Source organism: Chlamydotis macqueenii, chromosome 6 (genome assembly GCF_036417535.1).
Source record: "Chlamydotis macqueenii isolate bChlMac1 chromosome 6, bChlMac1.mat, whole genome shotgun sequence".
Classification (NCBI taxonomy): domain Eukaryota; kingdom Metazoa; phylum Chordata; class Aves; order Otidiformes; family Otididae; genus Chlamydotis; species Chlamydotis macqueenii.
In genome coordinates, this window is record NC_141561.1 from 17078384 (window position 1) to 17097414 (window position 19031).

General features: G+C 67.0%; 5 protein-coding genes across 5 annotated transcripts; 3 read left to right on the top strand and 2 right to left on the bottom strand.

Moving 5' to 3' along the window:
• Nucleotides 1-202: 202 nt before the first annotated feature.
• AAMP (angio associated migratory cell protein) lies at nucleotides 203-4415 on the bottom strand. The gene is made up of 11 exons (XM_086750567.1): nucleotides 4305-4415; nucleotides 3821-3973; nucleotides 3281-3400; nucleotides 2985-3124; nucleotides 2732-2876; nucleotides 2491-2574; nucleotides 2084-2199; nucleotides 1619-1722; nucleotides 1033-1123; nucleotides 587-741; nucleotides 203-476 (listed from the first exon to the last, which is right to left on the bottom strand). Exons 1-11 carry the CDS (start codon nucleotides 4390-4392, stop codon nucleotides 401-403), a joined length of 1272 nt encoding a protein of 423 aa, XP_086606693.1. The 5' UTR covers nucleotides 4393-4415; the 3' UTR covers nucleotides 203-400.
• A 201-nt stretch (nucleotides 4416-4616) lies between these two features.
• LOC147600189 (uncharacterized) lies at nucleotides 4617-6102 on the top strand. The gene is made up of 3 exons (XM_086750733.1): nucleotides 4617-4709; nucleotides 5123-5327; nucleotides 5528-6102. Exons 1-3 carry the CDS (start codon nucleotides 4646-4648, stop codon nucleotides 5685-5687), a joined length of 429 nt encoding a protein of 142 aa, XP_086606859.1. The 5' UTR covers nucleotides 4617-4645; the 3' UTR covers nucleotides 5688-6102.
• On the bottom strand, nucleotides 6069-11983 carry TMBIM1 (transmembrane BAX inhibitor motif containing 1). Its single transcript, XM_086750732.1, has 12 exons — nucleotides 11865-11983; nucleotides 8797-9041; nucleotides 8633-8715; nucleotides 8476-8540; nucleotides 8289-8342; nucleotides 8115-8165; nucleotides 7842-7881; nucleotides 7613-7650; nucleotides 7332-7419; nucleotides 7144-7239; nucleotides 6826-6879; nucleotides 6069-6745 (listed from the first exon to the last, which is right to left on the bottom strand). The coding sequence occupies exons 2-12, from the start codon at nucleotides 9011-9013 to the stop codon at nucleotides 6602-6604; spliced, it is 930 nt and encodes a 309-aa protein (XP_086606858.1). The 5' UTR covers nucleotides 9014-9041; nucleotides 11865-11983; the 3' UTR covers nucleotides 6069-6601.
• Nucleotides 11984-12319: 336 nt separating this feature from the next.
• On the top strand, nucleotides 12320-16117 carry LOC104485808 (PNKD metallo-beta-lactamase domain containing). The gene is made up of 9 exons (XM_086750731.1): nucleotides 12320-12510; nucleotides 13248-13363; nucleotides 13588-13700; nucleotides 13950-14008; nucleotides 14143-14235; nucleotides 14490-14653; nucleotides 14768-14854; nucleotides 14963-15078; nucleotides 15284-16117. The coding sequence occupies exons 1-9, from the start codon at nucleotides 12320-12322 to the stop codon at nucleotides 15455-15457; spliced, it is 1113 nt and encodes a 370-aa protein (XP_086606857.1). The 3' UTR covers nucleotides 15458-16117.
• Nucleotides 16118-16242: 125 nt separating this feature from the next.
• On the top strand, nucleotides 16243-19022 carry CATIP (ciliogenesis associated TTC17 interacting protein). Its single transcript, XM_086750730.1, has 10 exons — nucleotides 16243-16275; nucleotides 16450-16542; nucleotides 16816-17028; nucleotides 17153-17208; nucleotides 17519-17605; nucleotides 17748-17918; nucleotides 18093-18217; nucleotides 18297-18373; nucleotides 18477-18565; nucleotides 18792-19022. The coding sequence occupies exons 2-10, from the start codon at nucleotides 16467-16469 to the stop codon at nucleotides 19020-19022; spliced, it is 1125 nt and encodes a 374-aa protein (XP_086606856.1). The 5' UTR covers nucleotides 16243-16275; nucleotides 16450-16466.
• The last annotated feature ends 9 nt before the right edge of the window (nucleotides 19023-19031 follow it).

Here is a 19031-nt window from a genome sequence, read left to right on the forward strand (position 1 = left end):
CCCTCCCTCCTACCCTGACCCCCTCATTCCCCCTAAACAGGGAGAGCTAGGCTAGGGGTCTCTGCCTCCACCCAGACCAGAATAAAACCATCCACCGTTGACCCTCAGGCCATGGCTGGATGCTGGGGAGATCTCAGAGGATGGAGGGAGCACAGCTCCCCAGGTCCTCCTCCCCCCAACAAGCAGAGTGGATGGCATCCAGTTAAGTGAAATAATTTATATAATTATAAGACATTTTCATACAAAACCCCAGGCTTGGCCCCCATATGGTGAGGGCAAAGGGGTGCAGGCTGGAAAATTACAAAGCACGCACTGGAGAAGGGTGGTGAAACTCGTCTTCCTCCTCCCTCTGTACACGAGCCACCTGGCAGAGCCAGGACACCATCCCTCAGCACAGTTCCTAGCGATCGGGGCGCTGGACGCAGAACACTTTGGCCTGGTGGTCGCCAGATGTCGTCACCACAATGGAGGCATCCCTGAGGAGAGACAGGGCTCAGAGCTGGGGCTGGGGACTTTGGACATCCCTCACCAACACCCCTGGTTGCTCCAACTGTCAGGGGAAGGGGTCTAGGGGTTTCCCACTCACTTGTTGACAGCAAAATCAAGGATTTCAGCCGAGTGCCCTCGGTACTCGCTGATCATCTTCCCCGAGCGGGCGTCCCAGAGCCGCACGGCGCCGTCCAGGCTGCAGGTGTACACCACAGCCGAGCTCTCCTCCCACAGCAACTGCACGATCCCTGACTGGGGCAGGGGAAGGCCGTGGGGTGAGCACTGGGGACACTGAGGAAGTCTCAGCTGCCCCCATGTACCTTCCCCAGTGTTGTCTGCCATCCCCACAGATAGGAGAGCCAGCCCCCAGGACACATCCTCTGTGCAGGGACTGCGGCTGCCTTTGGGGAAGCCCAAGGGGGCTGAGGGAGAAGCACAAATTGGGAACTGGCCCCAGGAAAGCCCCTGGGTTTCAAGGGAGGTCTCAGATATGCTCAGAGACACTCCCCCCACCCCCCGCCAGGCCTGGGGAGAGGGAAATACCTCATGTTGGCACTTATGCCTCAGGCTCTGTGTGGAGAGGTCATAGATAGCCAGTGTGCCATCCAGGTAGCCCACAGCGGCCAGTGGCATCCTGCAGAGAGGAGAACAAGTGTTAGCTGGGCCTAAGAGAAGGAGGGATGGCGGCGTGTGAAGGATTAAAGTTGAAAGCAAACCCTGTGCTGAGGGTTACAGCGTATCAAGAAGATGAGGAACAACCCAACGGCCAGAGCCATGAAATACACTGGGAAACACAACAGGACAGCGAGAGTCCGCAACCAGCCCGAGGTTCACGAGGGAGAAGACAACGTCCTGGTAGGAAAGATCCCCAGCAGCCCTGTCTGGAGGGTATCCCCACCAAACAATGGTCAATCAGGCCAACCCAGAAACCCAGCAGGTTGGGGGGGTGGAACTGAGCAGCTAGTGTCCCTTGTCCTCTATGTCACACACAAGTGACCTGGGATCTCCAGAGCCAGCTGGGGAGGATGGAGGTGAGAGAAACAGCAGAACGATGGTGAGGGATGAAATGGATGTTTGTAACAACCCCCAGTAAGATCTAGCACTGAAGAGGGGTTGTCCCCACACTCACACGTTACAGAAGCCCAGTGACTCCACCGAGTTGGACTCTGCCTCCTCACCCTCGCCGGCGGGGGCCTTGGGGGCCACGCTCTCCATCTTGAACACGCACACCACCTGGGTGGAGGGAGGCTGACTAGTCCCCGAGGGGAGGGAGAGGTCCCCTTCCTTACCCAAGATCGACCTTATACCCCCTGGACACCAAGGCCTGACCCCATAACCTCAGCTCCTCGGAACAAACAAGTGGGTAACTCTTCTACCAGCCCAGCGGGACCACCCAGCTACAGGTCCCACCAGCAGCTGGGAGGAGGCAGTTGTGTTGGCCAAGGGCGCCCCCTACTGGATGCCGATGGCTACCACAGGCTGCTCGGGGCTGCCAGAGCCCCGAGCCATCCAGGGACACCGGCCTGGCCAAGGATAGAGGCTTGGGAGGCCGGTCCCCAGGGTTCCTGGCTCTGCCCCACCCGCACAGACCCACCTTGCCCGTGGCGGAGTTGACCAGCTTGGCGTGACAGTCCACAGAGCCTGTCAGGATCAAACTGCCGTCCTGGTTGCTGGCCACACAGGTCAAAGGGTCCTGGTGGCCGTCCTGGCCTGGGAAGCAAGCAGGAGACGTATGAGCTCCCTGTGTCCTTCCCGCAAAAACCCGGTGGGCCTCAAAACCCACCCTCCTGCAGTCTCCACCGTGCCCAGCTCTGCCAACACCCCGGTGGCAAGGAACAGTCACCCGCGGGGACTGGGAAACCCAGTGCCAGGCTCCCTCTGGCAGCCCCTAGCCTTGGGGGGTGCCACCTTTCCACCCGGGCAGAGGTCAGAGCCCAGAGCCCGCTGGAAGGGGCCATGCTCCAGTTAGGGAGCACCGCTGGTGATTAACCTCTTCCCTACCTTTCAGGACATGCAGTGAGGTTCCCTGCTTCAGGTCCCAGATGCGCATGGTCCCATCCTCGTACCCCACCACCGCTCGCTTCCCTGAGTGAGACAGAGCCAGCAGATAGAGCCAGAGCTCCCCTTGTCCCTCCACCTCCCGCTCAGCACAGACTAGCAGAAGCAGGAGGACGGATGGTGGCAGCAGGATCTGTCACAGAGCTGGTGACACTCCCCACCCAGGACAGCCCCCATGCCTCACCGTCAGGCAGAATCCTGCCACACGTGGCCGGGCACGCTGGGCCCTGGAAGGTTTTGCAGTCTCCGCTGGGGATCTTCCACATCCAGGAGTTGCCATCAGCCGTGCCAGCCAAAAGGACGTGGGCTTGAGGGTGCCACTCCATCCACTGGGCAGAGGACAGACAGCGTCATGGCGGTGGCGTCCCCTGCCACCCAGCTGAGTCCCAGCTGCCAGCACACGAGCTCCCCATGGCACCGGGGGTCCTGCCACTCACCTCCAAGTCCCCCACCTCGAAGGACCATACTTCTTCCTTAGCATCCACCCGCCACACTTTGATAAGCCCAGACATGTCACCCGTGGCCACAAACACAGAGTCGTGACTGAAGCCAGCACAGGTGACTGAGTCCTTGTGTCCTAGAGATGTCACAGGACAGAGACTGCTCAGCCTAAGCTGCAGAGGATGGTCAGGAGCTCAGCTCCAGCAGAGCATCGGCTGGGGAAGAGCGTGTCTGGAGAGACGTGGCTGGGAGGGAACACAGCCACTCCCTCGGACAGCCTCGAGCACCTCACCTGAGCATTCGAACAGGAGCTCTCCGTCGCTCACACGCCACACAAAGGCCTTGTCGTCCTCCCCGCCTGTCACCGCCAGCGTGTTGGTCTTGGGGTCAAGGCTCACGCAGAAAACAGAAGCTTCACAGAAGAGGAAAGAGAGGCTACATGGCTTGGACACCGCTCACACTCCACCCAGTGCTCCCAGGGGATCCAAACGCCATGCAGCGCTGAGTCTGGGTGGGATGTCAGCAAGCTGAACTCCCAATCCAAACCAGCAGGAATCTGTTCTTCCCACGGGGAAAGAGCAGCACAGGCTGTCAGCTGAGCTCACGGCGAGCCACCACGGTAGGAGGCTGGACGGGCTCCTCCACCAGAGCGTCAGTTAGAAACGAGCAAAGCCCAAAGCCTCACAGCCCCGAGCTGTGACGGCTGTGCCAGGAACGGCCGGGAGACAGCAGCCTGGCGAGGACCTGCTGCAGCCCCTTACTCTGGGGAAATCCGGGTGGGCGCAGGTCCCGAGGGGGACGCCAGCCACCGCTGCCCATGCCCCCCACTCACCTGAGTGGAGGGAGAACGTGACCTCGCTGTCGTCCTGCGCCTCCATGCCCTCCTCCACCCCTTCGTCGTCCTCCGTCTCCCACGCCTCGGCATCGTGCTCGTCCGCCCCCTCGTCATCAAAGTCCACGTCCTCCATCTCATCGGCCAGGTCATCTGCAGAGGGCGAAGGTCAGGACGCAGCGGCGGCCTGCCCGGCTCGGCCCTTCCAGGGAAGGCGGCTGCGGGTACGGGGGGCACGGAGGGGTCCCCGGGGGTCGGGGCAGCGCGGGGGGGGGGGGGGGACGCGCGATCCCGATGTCTCTGCAGGAGACGCGGAGCAGAGGGGCCGCAAAGGAACGGGGCGCGACGCGGGGAGGGGAACGGGCCGGGTCCCGCGGCCGGGCCTGGCGCTGGGGCGGGGCCGGAGCGGGCGCGGTGTCCCGGCGAGAGGCCGGGGCCCCCCGCAGGCCCTGCCCGGTACGCGGCGCGGGGCGCCCCGTCTCACCCGGCCCGGGCGGGCCCAGCTCCACCACCTCGATGATCTCCTCGTCGCCGTGGAAGCCCAGCGACCCCGGACCCTCGGCGGGCTCCATGCCGGCCTGCCCGCGCACCCCACCCCGCCGCCGCCGCTTCCGCCGCTCGCCGAGTCCCGGCCAATCCCCGCCCGCCGCCCTCCACGCCACAGCCAACCACGCCCCGCGTCCTCACCCTGACCCCGCCCCTTCCGCCAACAGGGTAGGCCGACTCCGCTCCGCGCGATGTCTTCTGGGAGCTGTAGTTCCTTTCTCTTCGCGGAGGCGGCGCCGCCCCCCGCCAGCCCCGCCGCGGCGGACTGCAGCTCCCGGCATGCAGCGGGGCTGCCGCACATCGGCAGGGCGCACCATGGCAGCGGCGCTCGGCGGACTGCGGGGTAACGGCGGGCGGGCGGGCGGAGGGGGCGGCCCCGGGGTGGGGGGACTGGGAGCGTCCCACCACCACCACCCTCACCGCACGGCCCTGCGGCCTCCGATTCCCTCCCAGGGGCGCTCCCAGGCCCGGCCAGCAGGGCCTCGGTGTCCCGCCCCCCCCCCCCCCCCCCACCGGCCAAGGACAGGCATTAAAGCCACGCCCCGGTGATGATTGGCCACGCCCCTCTGTCTTGGCCACGCCCCGCCCGCCTGGGGCGGTGTCTAGGGCCACGCCTTTATGCCTTGGCCACGCCTCGTTTGGCTCAAGCCCCGCCCCCGAGCCCCCAGGGCAGGGGGCTGGGCCTCGGGCAGCTGGGGCTGGGCCCCCCACACGCTGCCCCACGGCCGCCCCTCCCTACCGCCTCTCTCCCCGCAGGGCTGCTGGCAGCAGCAGGGCGGGCAGCGGGCCCCGCCAGGCCCTGGGGGCGGCTGACCCCCCCGGGAGTTGCCCAGAGCTGCCACCGGCCGGCGGGGCCACGGGCCGACCCGCAGCCCAGCGGTGGGGGTCTCCCCGAGGGGGTGGAGTACATCCCCACGCGCAAGAAGGGCAAGAACCCCATGAAGCCGGTGGGGGTGGCCTGGTGAGTGGCTGGGCCGGGGGGAGAGGCTCGGCACCGGGAGGTTCTGCCGCTCTGCGGGACCTGGGGTGGGACAGGGGGGTCCCGGGGGGCTGCAGTGCTGAGTGGGGGGGGGGGGGGGCGTCTGTGCCTCCCCAGAGTGGCATGGGGCCCTTGTTTTCTCCCCAGCTCTCTCCATCTCCCCCCCGCTGGCTGTCCTGTAGGGCCATTGGGTTGCCTTCCGGCATCATCCTCTTCCTCCTGGCCAAGCGGCAAGTGGACAAAAACCGTCTGGAGCAGCTCAAAATCCGTCGGATGATGATGGAAGCCAATAAGGGCGAGTATGAGACGGAGCGATACAAGAGCGTGGCCAGGGGGACATAGCTGGGCTGCCGCCCCGCCCCCCGCCTGGCACCACGGCACCCTGAAAGCACGAGGGGATCTCAGCGTCGTGGGGCTGGATGGGGACAAATAAACTTCATCCCTAGTGAGCAGAACAGCTCGGTGCCGCTGCGGTCGCTCCCTCGGTGCTCAGCCCCGGGCGCTGCCTGCCCCCACAGTGAGGGGGTTCCAGCTGTAGCCAGGGTCCTGTCTGTGAGGGCGGGGTGGGGGGGGGTACGGACGGGGGGAGGCCAGGCCTGGAGCAGCTCGACCTTGGCTTCTCCACCCCAATGCAGGGTTTGCGCTGCTCCAGGCCACAGCCCCAGCTGAGGCCGCCTGCAAGTTTTTCGAGGGAGTCACCACACCAGTAAGACTGGGACCGTCTGGAAAATTAAAGTGTTTTATTTAGCAAGTGTAACTTTGCCCGCGTCCGTGGCTGTGGGGCCTCTGCGACATGAGTTCTGCCATGAGTTCCCCCCACAGGGGTCCCAGCTCCCCCCCCGCCTGCACCAGGCACCATCACAGCTCGGGGGGGGGGCACGGCTGGAGCCGCTTTTAAGGCACCAAGTGAATGACACCGACCGGGCTCTGCCAAAAAAATCCCGACACGATCCCAGCGGCTGCTGCCAGCTCCCTGCGCCCAGGCAGGACCACGGTGCTCCACTGCCAGCTTGGCACCACTGGCACAGCCTCGGTGAGCGGTGCCAAGGCTGGGCACTGGCCCAAATGCTGGCCGCCGGTCCCCCCCCAGCACCCTTGGAGGCTTATGGGGGGCTGATGAAGGGAAGCCCTTTCCTTAGCAGCCTACAGGTAGGGATGCCGAAGCGTTAGGAGTCACGGTAAATGGCCGTATCCTGTACAGAGGCCAGAGAAGGGGGTGAGGGGCAGCAGGGCAGGGGACAGGAGGGGTCCCGGGGCTAATCCCGGCCCACGATCTGCAGAATGAAGGTGAAGATGTAGACGATGTCGGTGTAGATGGTGAGAGCGCCGTAGATGTACTCCTCGGGGCTCAGCGTGTTCTTCCTGTTCCCCAGCACAAGTTGGGTGTCATAGGCAAGGAACTGGGGAGGCAGAGGGTGTCAGGCAGGGACCCCCCCGATCCGTGCCAGACACCCTCTGCCGACCCCAGCCACCAACTCACCAGGGTGAAGGCGATTGCACCGATGGCTGCGTACAGCATATGGAGCCAGGGGACCTGCGCGGGGAAGGAGAGAGGGGCAGGGTGAGCTGGGTGCTGGCAGGCAGCGGGCAAGGCAGGGCAGGTCCTGCCCGCGCCCGCTCCCGAGGAGATTCCGCTGATGCTGATGCCGACGCACCCTCTCCCTGCGGGCAAGCTGCCTCTGCCTGGCCAGCACCACACCCTGCTTCCCTGCAAAGGGGGACCACCCAAACCCCCCTGCCTGTACCAGCCCTGGGGACACCTGTGGCACCCCGCAGTCTCTCTGTCCCCCCCACTCACATATTTGAAGGAGAGAACAATGGCGGTGACGATCCCTGTCACCATGACCACAATGCCCAGCACGCAGAAGAGCCCTGGACACGACGTAAAATCGACCTGCCAGGGACAGACACACACGTATGTCACAGGAGAGCCCACTCCCCGTGCCTGACACCCCAGGGCAGGGCAGGGCACGTCCCCCTCCTTGCCTTGGTCTGGAAGCAGAAGATGGTGACAATGATGGCCACGATGGCTGTGATGAGCATGGCAATCAGGACTGCATTGGTCCGGTACATGCTGCGGACAGAGGGGACACCAGAGTCATCCCATGCTTTGGGACCACCCACGGCCCCGATCCCGGGCGGGGACTCTGCTGTGCCCGAGCCCAGGGAACCAGGGTGTTCCCTGGCAGCCTCTTATTTGAGCCAGCCACATGGAGGGGGACAGGAGGGACCCCAGCTCCTGTCACTGCGGGATCCCCGAGGCATACCTGGCAATCGTCCCTGTCATCAGCCCCATGGCCAGCGTCTGCAGGAGAGGAGAAGGGTGGGCTCAGCAGGGAGAGCAGCACCGGGGCGGGGGCAGGTTTACTGCTGGGGGGAGTTCCTGGCTGCCCCCCACCTGCCCACGCGTCCCCCCATCCCTCCCAGCCCGCCTGGGGAGCTGTGGTGCCATGGGGGCACTGCTGGACACCCCCCCACCGGCCCCAGCCCACTCACAAAGATGGTCAGCAGGATGATGTTCCAGGGAAAGCGTCTCCTGGGGATGAAATGGGGGAGAGAGGTGAGCTGGTGACAGCGGCCATGTCCCCTGGTCTCCATCCCACCACCCCAGGCAGGGATCCACTGCTCAGCTACAGGAGTGGCTCCAAAACCCCACGCCAGGATCTGAGGGGCCGCAAACCATCCCCATCCCCCACTCCTGATGCCTGAGAGACCCCTCCCATATCCGCAACCCTCCCACCCTGGGGGTCCCAGCTGCCAGCGACTCACCGGGGACCCTGGCAGCAGGCCAGCACCAGGTAAGTCACCAGGAACACAGCGCTGCAGAGAGAGACCGTGGGTGTCAGCCCTGCAACCCCCCCACGGGCTGGGAGGCTGTGATTCTGGGGTGCCAGGTGCCAGAGGGCACCCCAGGGGGAATGAGCCGGGGGACCCCCTACTCACTATGAGGCATAGTAGATGGCAACGTTCCTCTGGACGAAGGAGCGGACGGGGGAGCTGCGGGACAGGAAGGATGAGCGTGAGGGAGGGGGGACAGCAACTACTGTTCCTTCAGGACCCCCCCTCAGGGGACTTGGGGCCAGGCTCCCCTCTTTTTCGGGGCAAGGCTAAGGAGGGATCCCCCACTCACACGAAGGTGAACACAGCAATGATCCCCACTGTCACCAGCAGCTGCAGGGAGATGATGGCGTAGACCTGCGAGAGACAGGGGGGCAATCAGCACCCAATTGCCCACCCCAGTGGGTGACCCCGGCCCCCCCACCCTGATGGGTGCCCCTGGGACTCACCTTGCGGATGAAGGTGTGCCGGACCTTCCTGTCGTCCCAGCCGCCCGACTGGAAGTGGGAGCCGTCCCCAATGCCATCGTCACCTGCAGTGGGGGACACCCCTTAGCACCAGGGTGAGCTGCGCAGCCCCCCCTCCAAAATAAACCCTAAGTACCCTCACTTACTGAACCGAATAGGCATGGAGGGCATGGCCATCCCCGGCTGGGGGTACCCCCCTGCCGCTGGGTACATCCCCGGCTGCGGGTACCCCCCCGCTGCAGGGTATCCTCCAGGCTGCGGGTATCCCCCGGCGTAGTGGGGGGGCTGGGGGTACCCCCCTGGGGGCGGAGGGTACAGCGGGTTCTTGTCATCGTAGGGGGGCGGTGCGTTGGGCTGCGCCATGCCAGCTCACTGCGTCTCCCGCAAGCACCTGGAGGGGAGAGAACATGGGGTGGGCGTCAGCACAGGTCCCCCTCCCCGGGCAGGACGCGTCCCCAGCGTGTGGAGCTGCGGGTGCAGGGACACGGGGGTCAGTGGAGCCACAAAACCTCCCCCTCCCACTTTAACAGCAGCTGCTAATTAATAGGGACAAGCTGGCCTCAATGCCAGCGGGTCAATGAGAGGCGAGGGACACGTCCCCACCGTCCCTCGGCCGGGGCCACCCGCATTCCTGCTCCCTGAGTCCCCGAAGCCCGCGTCAGTGGCCGGCCGCAGGTAGGGCACGGCCACGCACTGACCCACACGCTGACTCAAGCCACGGCAGGGATGTGACCTCTGCGGCGGGGACGTGACCCCGCTGGCCTCCAGAGCCCACCCTGCCATCACTGGGGGGACAGGGAGCACCCCCTCCCACGCCCTGGCACTACTGCCCCCAACCAGCAGCCCCGTGGGTCACTCCTGAGCCCCCCCAGGGAGTTACAGGGACAAGTGCCACCAGCGTCACCTCAGAGGGAGGGGGATGTGTCGCTGCAGAGGGGAGCCAGGACCCCCGCCACGGGGCTGTGCTCCCCTCCCCGGCCACGCCGAGCCCCCTCACAGAGCCCCCGGCAGCCGCGAGCAGCCAGCCCGGGCCCCGGGCCAGCTGCGGACTTGGCCCCCGGAGGAGGAGGAGGAGGAGGAGGAAGGCAGGATCTCCAAGGCCAGGAAAACAACAGCGCTGCCAGGAACTGGTGCCAGGCCTTTACCCTCCTGCCAGCCCCCCCGGGTACAGCCCACCCCAAGCCCCAGGCAGGTGCCAGGACGCCCCACGCCCCCCCTGCTCACAGTGGTGACGTGACCCTGGGAAGGGACCAGGATCTGTTCCCAAGCAGGACCGGGCTGGGAGGGGACCGGGAGCTTCCTCCAGCATGACGCCAGCGCTTCCCGCAGACGGGCCGGGCGGGCAGCAGTGCCAGGGGGGCACACCCGGGCCCAGGCTGGGGGCAACAGCTCAGCGTCCGTCCCGCCGTCCGTCCCGGTCGCACCGCCCTTTGCCGTCACGGTGACGGAGGTGCCGAAAATAACCAGCGTGGCTGTGACCACCTGGTTGGGAAGTTTCGCTTCTGCTGCTCTGCGGTTTCCCAAAAAGCACCTCGTGCCCCAGGCACTGCCTCGCCTGAGGGGCCAGGGAAGGGCCCAAAATTGGAATCTGACCCCGGGAAAACCCCTGTGACTGGCACCCAGTTAGGTGGGACCAGAGTCCCCAGGAGGGAACCCAGGCATCCGGGGAAAGCGGGGCGTATCCAGCTGGCACACGGTCATCGGGGGGTCCCATGGCCAGCACCCCATGGCAGTGGTCCGCCGGCTGCCCCAGCCCCTCCTGTCCCCACCCCGGCGGGATGGCTTCGGGGACAGGGAAGGAACCAACCTGACGTGTCCCTGTGGCCACCGCGCCCAGGGAGGCAGGCAGCACGCTACACCCTCCCCGGGACGCGGCACAGCGGAGCCCCGAAACCAAGGGTCACCAGCCACAGGGCCACACGGGCCGGCTCGGTGGCCCCAGCGTGACACACCGTCCCCAGGGACAGGGTGCTGCTCTGCGCTGGCACCGTGACTCAGCACAGATAAGGCACATGCAGTTGGGATCTGGGGTGCAGGCAGCCGTCACCCCCCAACATGGCCCCACAGATGACACCAGGCAGCGTCCCTGCTGGCCACCTCGGCGTTCCTGGTGGGCTCAGGCGCCTGCCGCCAGCTCCACGGGGATCCTGGGGCACCAAGGGCCACCTTGGAGGGGGTCAGTAGGGTTTGGGGTGGGGCCCCAGGGCTCCCTGCTTTTCCCACAGCTCCACACGGTGAGGCTGCCTGTGAAAGCGTCTGACTTCTCAGAAGAGCCTGGAAGCTCCCACCAGCACGGCACGGCACAGCCTGGTACAGCACGGCACAGCCTGGTACGGCACAGCTCCTCCGTACGGCACAGCACGGCTCAGTTCGGCACAGCTGGGCCCGGCACAACCCAGCACAGCACAACACAACACAACTTGGCCTGGCTCAGCCCAGCCCAGCCCAGCCCGGCTCAGCCCAGCCCAGCTCGGCAGGGCTCACGCTGGGTGGGGCGTCAGCACGCTCACACAGGACATGAGTTTGCAAGGCCTCAGCACCACCAAACACCTCTCTGCTCACCCCTCCAAGCCCCCTCTCGGGGGGCAGGGCCGTGTGACAGAAGTGCCCTCCTGTGCCAAGTCCAGGTGCCCCCACACCACCCAGAGCCGGTCCCCACGCACCCCTCACAGTGCCACTCCACATCCTGCCAGGCACAGACCCATGCCCTCACCTCCTCAGACACCCCATGGGGGTCCGTGGGGACACCCTCCACAGTACAAAACACGGTGCCAGCCCCCTGGACGAGCCCGCGCCGCGCCCCGATTCCCCTCCCTACGCGATCCCGTGGGGTCCGGGAACCGGCACCAGCCGTACAGTGGGGTGCCGCCCGTGGGGGTCTTGTCCCCCACCGCCCGTGTCCCTGCCCGCGGGACACCGCTCCGTCGGACCTCGCCCCGAAGTGCCCGCACCCGCTCCGGGAATGGCGGTGTGCGGGGGGCTCCCAGAGCGTCCCCGCGGCTCAGGGACCGACCGGTCCCGTCACGCCCGCCCGTTCCCCGCCACCCTCCGGGACGCTCAGGCCAGCGCTGGGACACCCCCCCACGCAGGGCGTCTGTGGTACCGGAGGGGGCCGGGACAGGGGGGTCAGGAGGGGGGAGTCAGGGGAACAAGGCGAGGGGGGTGGCCTCCGATCCCCACGCGGGATCCGTGGGAGCGCGGAGCGGAGCCCTACCTGCTGCGCGTTGCTCCGCCGGGCTGCGACGGCGACCGGTCGGGACGGGGCGGGGGAAGGCACCGCCCGCCCCCACCTCCCACCCCCACGCCGCGCCCCCCCGCGGCGGCTCCGCGCCGCTGCGCCCCGAAGGGGCCGGGTGAACCGAATTGGGGGGGTGCACTGCCCCTCCCGTTCCTTCCCGGAACCGACTCCTCTGGCCCCCGCCACCGAACCCCCGCACCCCCCCGCCGGGGACCCCCTGCCCCACGCAGTGACGTCAGCTGGGGGGAACACCTTTTGGGGAAATAGCGGGGGGAATCCCCTCCTCTCCACCCGTGACGCGGTCGGGGTACCCACCCGCCCCGGTTCCCGCGGCAGTGACGCGGCGTGACCAACAGGGGGCGCGACGGGGGGGGCGGGGCGTGCCCGTGCGGCGGCGTGACGCGCGTGAGAGGGGGCGTGTCCGGGGCGGCATGGCCGCGGGGCGCGGGGGGCGGCACCGGGGGCATGGCGGCGGGACCGGGCTGGGAGCCGTGGTCGCCGGTGCCCGCGGGCTGGGGGCCCTGTGCCTGCGCTGCTGCCTCCCCGCCCCCCTCCGCCGCCTCGCCCGCCGCGCCCTCGCCGCCCTCATGGCCCTGGCTGCGCCGTTGCTGTTCCGCGTGGGGTGAGTGTCCGGTAACCCCCCCTACCACACCGGGAGGGAGCCATTACCCCCCCCCCCCTTTTGTTCTGTCTCCGGGAGGGGCTGCGGAGACCCCCGGGCTCCCACGAGGGGTGGGGGGTGTCACGGGGAGTAGGGAGCTGGTTCCCTCGGGTCTAATCATTAACCCAGCCCGGTGCCCCGGCCGTGCCCGGTCCTGGCAGGAGCCGCCGCTCCCCGGATTCGGGCTCCCACCCCCCCCACCCCGCATGCCGGAGACCCCGGGCTCCTGCCGGGACCCCTCCCCCGGTGCCAGCGCGGAGGGTGTTACCATCCAGGCTTTGCAACCCGGGGCTTCGCACCTCCGCCATGGCACCCGCCCCGTGCCCCAGCTGCTGTAGAATTCGGGGGGAGGTCCCCGCGGCGCCCGTCCATGGCACCCTTGTGTGGCAGATGCCGTGGGGCCGTTCCTCGCTTCCCTTTTCCCCCGGCCCGTTCTGCTCCCGCTTCCCTCTTCCCCGGGGCCGTAGCACCTAGGACAGGCCCTGGGCAGGGGGGTCACCTGCTGAAAGAATTCGGCCCCCGCTGCAGATCTGGGGTGGGGATGGGGGACACGCCACCTCCCACGCCATGCATGGGAAAGCGACCCTGTATGTGTCCCCTGTGGGGGTCTCGGCCCTGGCAGCAGCCCCCTCCCCAGGTGGGCTCCTTGTGGGGTGGGGGGGTTGGGGGTTGACGCTGGGGGTTTCTGCCCTCCCCAGGTACAGCCTGTACGCCCGCACACGGCTGGGCTACCTCTTCTACCAGCGGCAAGTGAGGAAGGCCCGTGAGCAGTACCCGCACGGCCACTCCGCGCCCCAGTCCTGCTGCTTCCCCGGTGAGTCCTGGGCAGCCCCCCCTACCCCGTCACCGGGCCCCATTGTGTCCCCCAACACCGGCACTGTGGGGTGGGGAGGATGCCAACGCCAAATTGCCCAAAGCCTGTTTAACTGGGAATTTGATTTAAGATGTGGGGAGTTCAGCCTGGTCCCACCTCCCTTTCCTGAGTGGAGGGGGGTGGTGCCCTGATGCTTGTCTGTCTGTCTCTCCGTCCCCCCCCAGGGGTGAAAATCCTGCCCATTCCCGTGCTCTCCAACAACTACAGCTACCTGGTCATCGACACTGGCTCCAGCCGGGCAGCCGTTGTCGACCCCTCCGACCCACTGGCTGTGCAGGTGAGACCCCTGTGGCCCCCCCCAGAGCCAGTGTTTAGGTGTGAGGAGGGGAGTTGTCTCTGGCTTTTTGGGGGAGGGGGCAAATCTGCCCCTAATTTGCAGCCCTCGTGGCTGGGGCAAGGTTGGAGGGGTGGCAGGATTCATCCAGCACCCGGGGAGCTGCGCAGGGCTGACGTGAGGATTTAGGTGGAGACCAGTACTGGGGGTCTGTCCCCCCAAATCTCTGTGTGTGTCCCCCTCAATTCCCAGGCTGCCATCGAAGAAGAGGAGGTGATGCTGGATGCCATATTCTGCACCCACAAACACTGGTAAGGGGCAACTGCGCGTCCTGGAGGGGTCAGTGGCTGCTGTGGAGGGTGTCCCAGCTGAGGCGACCCCCAGCCCTACCCCATGTAGGGGGTGGGGGGGACACGTTTAGGGTCGCTGACCTTCCTGTCCACAGGGACCACAGCGGGGGGAACGCGGCGCTCCGCCAGCGGCACAGCTCCTGCAAGGTGTACGGCAGCGCCCTTGATGCCATCCCAGAGCTCACCAAGTAAGTCCTGTGCCCCGCATTCCCTCCAGCACCCCTGTAAATTTGGGGAGGGGGAGGCTTCACCTCCAACCACCACTCTCTGCTCCGCCCACCCACCAGTCCATCCCCCCAATACCACGTTGCCCCTTTCATGGGCAGAGACCTGGGACGCTCATGACACCAGTGCACCAGGGAGGTGTTGTGTGGGGAGAAGGGTGTTTTAGGGTGCTGGGCGCAGGGGGCACCCTGACAGTGCACCCCTGGGCCCGGTGCAGCCCGCTTGCAGACAGGGAGAAGGTGAGTGTGGGCTGCCTGACCTTCGAGGCGCTTGCCACGCCCGGCCACACCGTGGGCCACATGGTCTACGTGCTGGATGGGGGACCCTTTGGCGGCCCCCCCTGCCTCTTCTCTGGGGACCTCCTCTTCCTCGCCGGCTGTGGTGAGTGTACCTGACCCCAGAGCTGAGTAGCTGGGGAGGGGTCCCACCTTGGGAAGGGCTTGTGGGACCCCCTGATTCCCCCCCACCATGACATGTAGTTCTATGGGGTTCCAGGCCGGCTGTTTGAGGGCTCCCCTGAGACCATGCTCGCCTCGCTGGACACTGCCGTGGGCTTGGGCGAGGACACACTGCTGTGGCCGGGTGAGTGTCCCCAGTAGCAGGGCAGAGCTGTCAGTGTCCCCCCTAGCCCCCCCCTGCTGAGCTGGGTGGCCAGGTGGGGGTGATGCTAAGAGGTTTGGGGGTCCCCAGGGCATGAGTACGCGCTGGAGTGCCTGACGTTCGCCATCCTCCTGGAGCTGGACAACCCTGCGCTGGAGCAAAAGCTGCGGTGGGCGACGCAGCAGCGGCAGGAGAAGAGGAGCACGGTGAGACTGGGGAGGGGGGCGGTCCCTGGCTGCAGCCCCCCACCTCAAGCCCCTCACGGGGTTCCCCCTCCCTGTGTGGGGATGCTGCACCCCAGCACCCCCTCGCATGGTGGGTGCTGTAGGAAAAGGGGCTGCTGGGTGAGGTCCCAGCTCCCTGCCGGGGGATGCGACCTCCGGCAGAGGGGCTGAGCGGCTGCCCCCGCAGTGCCCCTCCACGCTGGGGGAGGAGCAGACCTACAACCCCTTCCTGCGGACCCACCGGCCGGAGCTGCAGGCAGCGCTGGGGCTGCGGCGGGATGATGGGGAGCACCCCGACGCCTTCCGCGCCCGCGTCCTCAAGGAGGTGCGGAGGCGCAAGGACCTCTACAAAGCCACCTAGACCAGCCCCCTCCCCTCCTCGGACCCACCCCCTTTCCATGGGGCTGGGTGCTCCTCAGGCACGGAGGGGCTGGGACTGCGTGGTTTGTTTAGCTGTGAATCTTCCTCCTGGGGTGCGAGGTTGGGGAGCGGGAGAGTGGACCCCCCCCATTGTGGGCACCCCATAAGTGATCCCTGCCTTTGCTCCCCTTCCCCCAGCCTTTGGGGTCACCAGCTGTCACATAGAAGCACCTTGATCCCTTTCTGGGGGTCTGTAGCCTGTCACCCCACTGCTGGGGCTGTAGGGACGGCACTAAGGGCTGTTCCTAAACCCCTCTCCCCCTGTTTTTCTGGGAGCCCCCAATTCCCTCCCCCTTCTTCCAGCTCTCAGGGAGCCCCCCGCTTCCCCTGGCAGTCCCTGGTGCTGTGCATGTCCTGGGGGGTCTAGGATGGAGTCAGCAAGGGGGCGGGGGCAGTACTACCTCCAGGCAAGGGGCTCTTCTCCAGCACCCCATGCTGGGTGCCGGACCACCCCCCCCACCCCGCACACACACACATACACACACACACACACACTGAGATGGGACCACGAGGGCACACTGGCGGGGTGTGGGAAGGTGCTGCTGTACTGGGGACTGGAGCCTCCCCCCTTGGGCCCCCCCAAATAAACGACTGAATCGGATTTGTACCTGCTTGGCTCTTTCCTTCCGCGAGCAGTGACCTCCCCCGCGCGAAACCCCCTCTGCGGGGTCTCTGCCCCTTTAAGAGGCGGGGCCAGGCCGTTGCTGCGGAGACCGCTGAGGCGTTGTTTGGGGGGACACCTGGGTCCGGCCCGGGCAGGTCTGGGGGGGCTGCTGGGGGGCGAGGGGGTGTTGGGGAGTCCGGGGAGGGTAGAGGAGCGACGGGGCGCTGGAGGGCTGCAGCGGGCGGGGGGGGCGTCACCGTGCACAGTGGGGGTGTACCGGCGTTTGGGGGAGAATGTGCTGTCCCCTCACCGGGGGGGTCCGGCAGCAGGAGCCCTAAGACGAGGCATGGAGACCCCCCCCGAGTGCCGGCAGGAGACCCCAGCCCTCACGGAGGCAGCCGCTCAGTTCCTGAGCCTCATCGGTGGGTAACCCCCACCCCACCCCAACCTCAGCCTTCCCCTCATCCCCCACGCCGTGTCCTGGGGATCCTCGGTGCAGGGGTGAGGGGCACCAGGTCCAGTGGGAGGGGGACGGGTCGGGGGGGCTTCAGTTGGATAAATGGTGAGGGGCTCAGCCCAGCCTGCACGGTGGGGAGGGGGGAAACCGAGGCAGTGAGGTGCCCGGGCAGGGGTGAGGGTCCCTCCAGGCAGGGGTGAGGGTTTCATCGGGCAGGGGTGACCACCCCTCTGGGCAGGGCCGGAGGAGCTGGAGCGCTGCCTGTTCACCGAGACGCTGGAGATGGTGGTGGCCGGGGAGCAGCCGGGGCAGCGGGCAGGGGGCCGGTGGTGGGTGGTAGCCCAGTGGGCACCCTACCAGCGGGCGGGCGAGCCCCCGCGGAGCTGTCTCCTGGTGCAAGCCAGCTCCCGCAGCAGGCAGGACGGCATGCCCCGCTCCAGCACCCTCAAAGGTGAGTTGGGGGGTCTGCATGGGGTGTGTCCCGTCCCCCCCCAGGGCTGGAGCATGCCAGTCCCACCGGCCCGAAGGGCTGGGATGGGGGGGCACTGCTGCTGAGGGTGGCTCTGCTCTGCCAGCCTATGTGACCCCACTGCTGGAGACCCTGGAGCAGGAGGAGTGGGAGCGCCTGGAGGTGACCGGTGTGGCGGTGGCGCGTCCCCTTCCCCATATCCTGCCCCTTGCCCCTGGTTGTGCCCTGCAGTGATGCCCACCTGGGGGCTGCGCCCTGCGCAAGGTCGCTGCAGGCAGCCTGGTGTCCCCTCCCCAGCTGGGACACTACCAGCCGAGTCCCTGTCCCTGCTCCGGGTGGCAGCTGGAGTGGGGAGTTTCCCACAATGCATCTGGTGTGGTACCTTGATTGAGAAGGGCGCTGGGGTGTGCTACCTCAGAAAAGGGCGCCCTGCCTCTGCCCCCCCACCCTATGTCTCCCGCCCCTCCTGCAGCTCAGAGCACACCCTGTAGAGAGGAGAACCCACATGGTGAGCCACCAGCATGGGATGACTGTCACCAAGACCCTCTGGGAGGGAGAGGTGAGGCTAAGGGGGGACTCTCTCCCATCTGCCCCCTAGATGGGGCACATCCTGGGATGGGGGGGAGGGCCGCAGCTGGCCTGTCCCAGCCAGGGGTGCCATCCCCAGCGACGTCCCATGAGATGTTTGGGTCTCTCTGCAGGCAGAGCCGCAGTGCCAGAGCTTCTCCTACAGCCAGGCCGAGCTACGGGGCCTGATGCCAGAGGGTGCCAGCCTCCTGCTGCTGCGGGTGCTGGCGTGCCGGTGGGCAGTGCCCCCCGACCTCGTCTTCCCAGCCATTGACACCGAGGGCCAGCTCTGTGCCTCCAGCTATGTGAGGGCTCGTCGGATGGGGGGCGTCTGGGTCAGGTTGGGGGTGCCTGGGTGGGATGCAGGAGGTGGGGGTGAGCAGAGTGCGGATGACAGCATGGTGGGGCATGGGGATGGCACCTGGGGGCAGAGGTGACTCCGGGACAGGGGCGATGACCCCTGTTTGTGCCCCCTCCAGCGCTCCCTGGGCACCCAGCAGCAGGTGGTAGGCTCGACGGAGGCAGAGGTGTTCGTGATCGAGCGAGCCGTGCATGCTGGCACGGGAGTCTCCACCGTGTGGCACAGCAGCTTCCTCCCCAGCGGGTACGGCAAGGGTCTGGCCAGGGACACCCCCAGCCCTGCCAGGAGTGGGGGCGTCCCCACCAGCTCTTTCCCCCCGCAGGCGCTTGGCCCGGCGGGTGCAGGTGGGCTGCCCGACGCTGATGCTTCTGCAGGATGAGTCCGTCCTCGGCGAGACAGGTACTGGGGAGGGGGAGGCTTGTGCCCCCCGGCACAGGCAGCCCCTGGTCTGGGGCTTGTACCCCCAGCAGGGAAAGAGCCTGCCCTGCCTTTCTGCTGCCAGGTGGGGTTGAGCCCCGGCTCCCCTACCCCAAACAGCCCCTGGACTGGGAGGAGGACATACAGCTCTACTCCCGGTTCTTGGACAGGAAGGTGAGACGGGGCGGGGAGCATGGGGCTGTACTGCTCCCTGGCAGGGTCTCCCCTGGGATTCTTGGGGGGCACAGTGGAGGGGCAGCTGGCCAGCAGCCCCCTGAGGCTCCTCAAGTGTGAAAAAGGACCCAGGCACCCCACACACACCCCCCTACCACCAAAACCCTGGCAAGGTGGCTGGGGGAGGACATCAGCCCCTGTGCCCACCCTGCCCACCCCACCGCAGGAGGAGCTGCGGATGTCCCACGTCGCCTACCTCCGGCAGCACCCCGAGCTCCGGGCGCTGCTGGCAGACTTCCTGCAGGCCCTGCTTCTGCAGCAGCCCCACGACCCCGTCGCCTTCGCGGCCCAATTCTTTGTCCCCTTCGCCCGCCAGCAGCTCCCCAGGACTCCTGTCACCCCCACCGCTGGGGCTGCCAGTCCCCCACCTTGTCACCCTCCAGCCAACGGGGAATAAAGCTGCCAG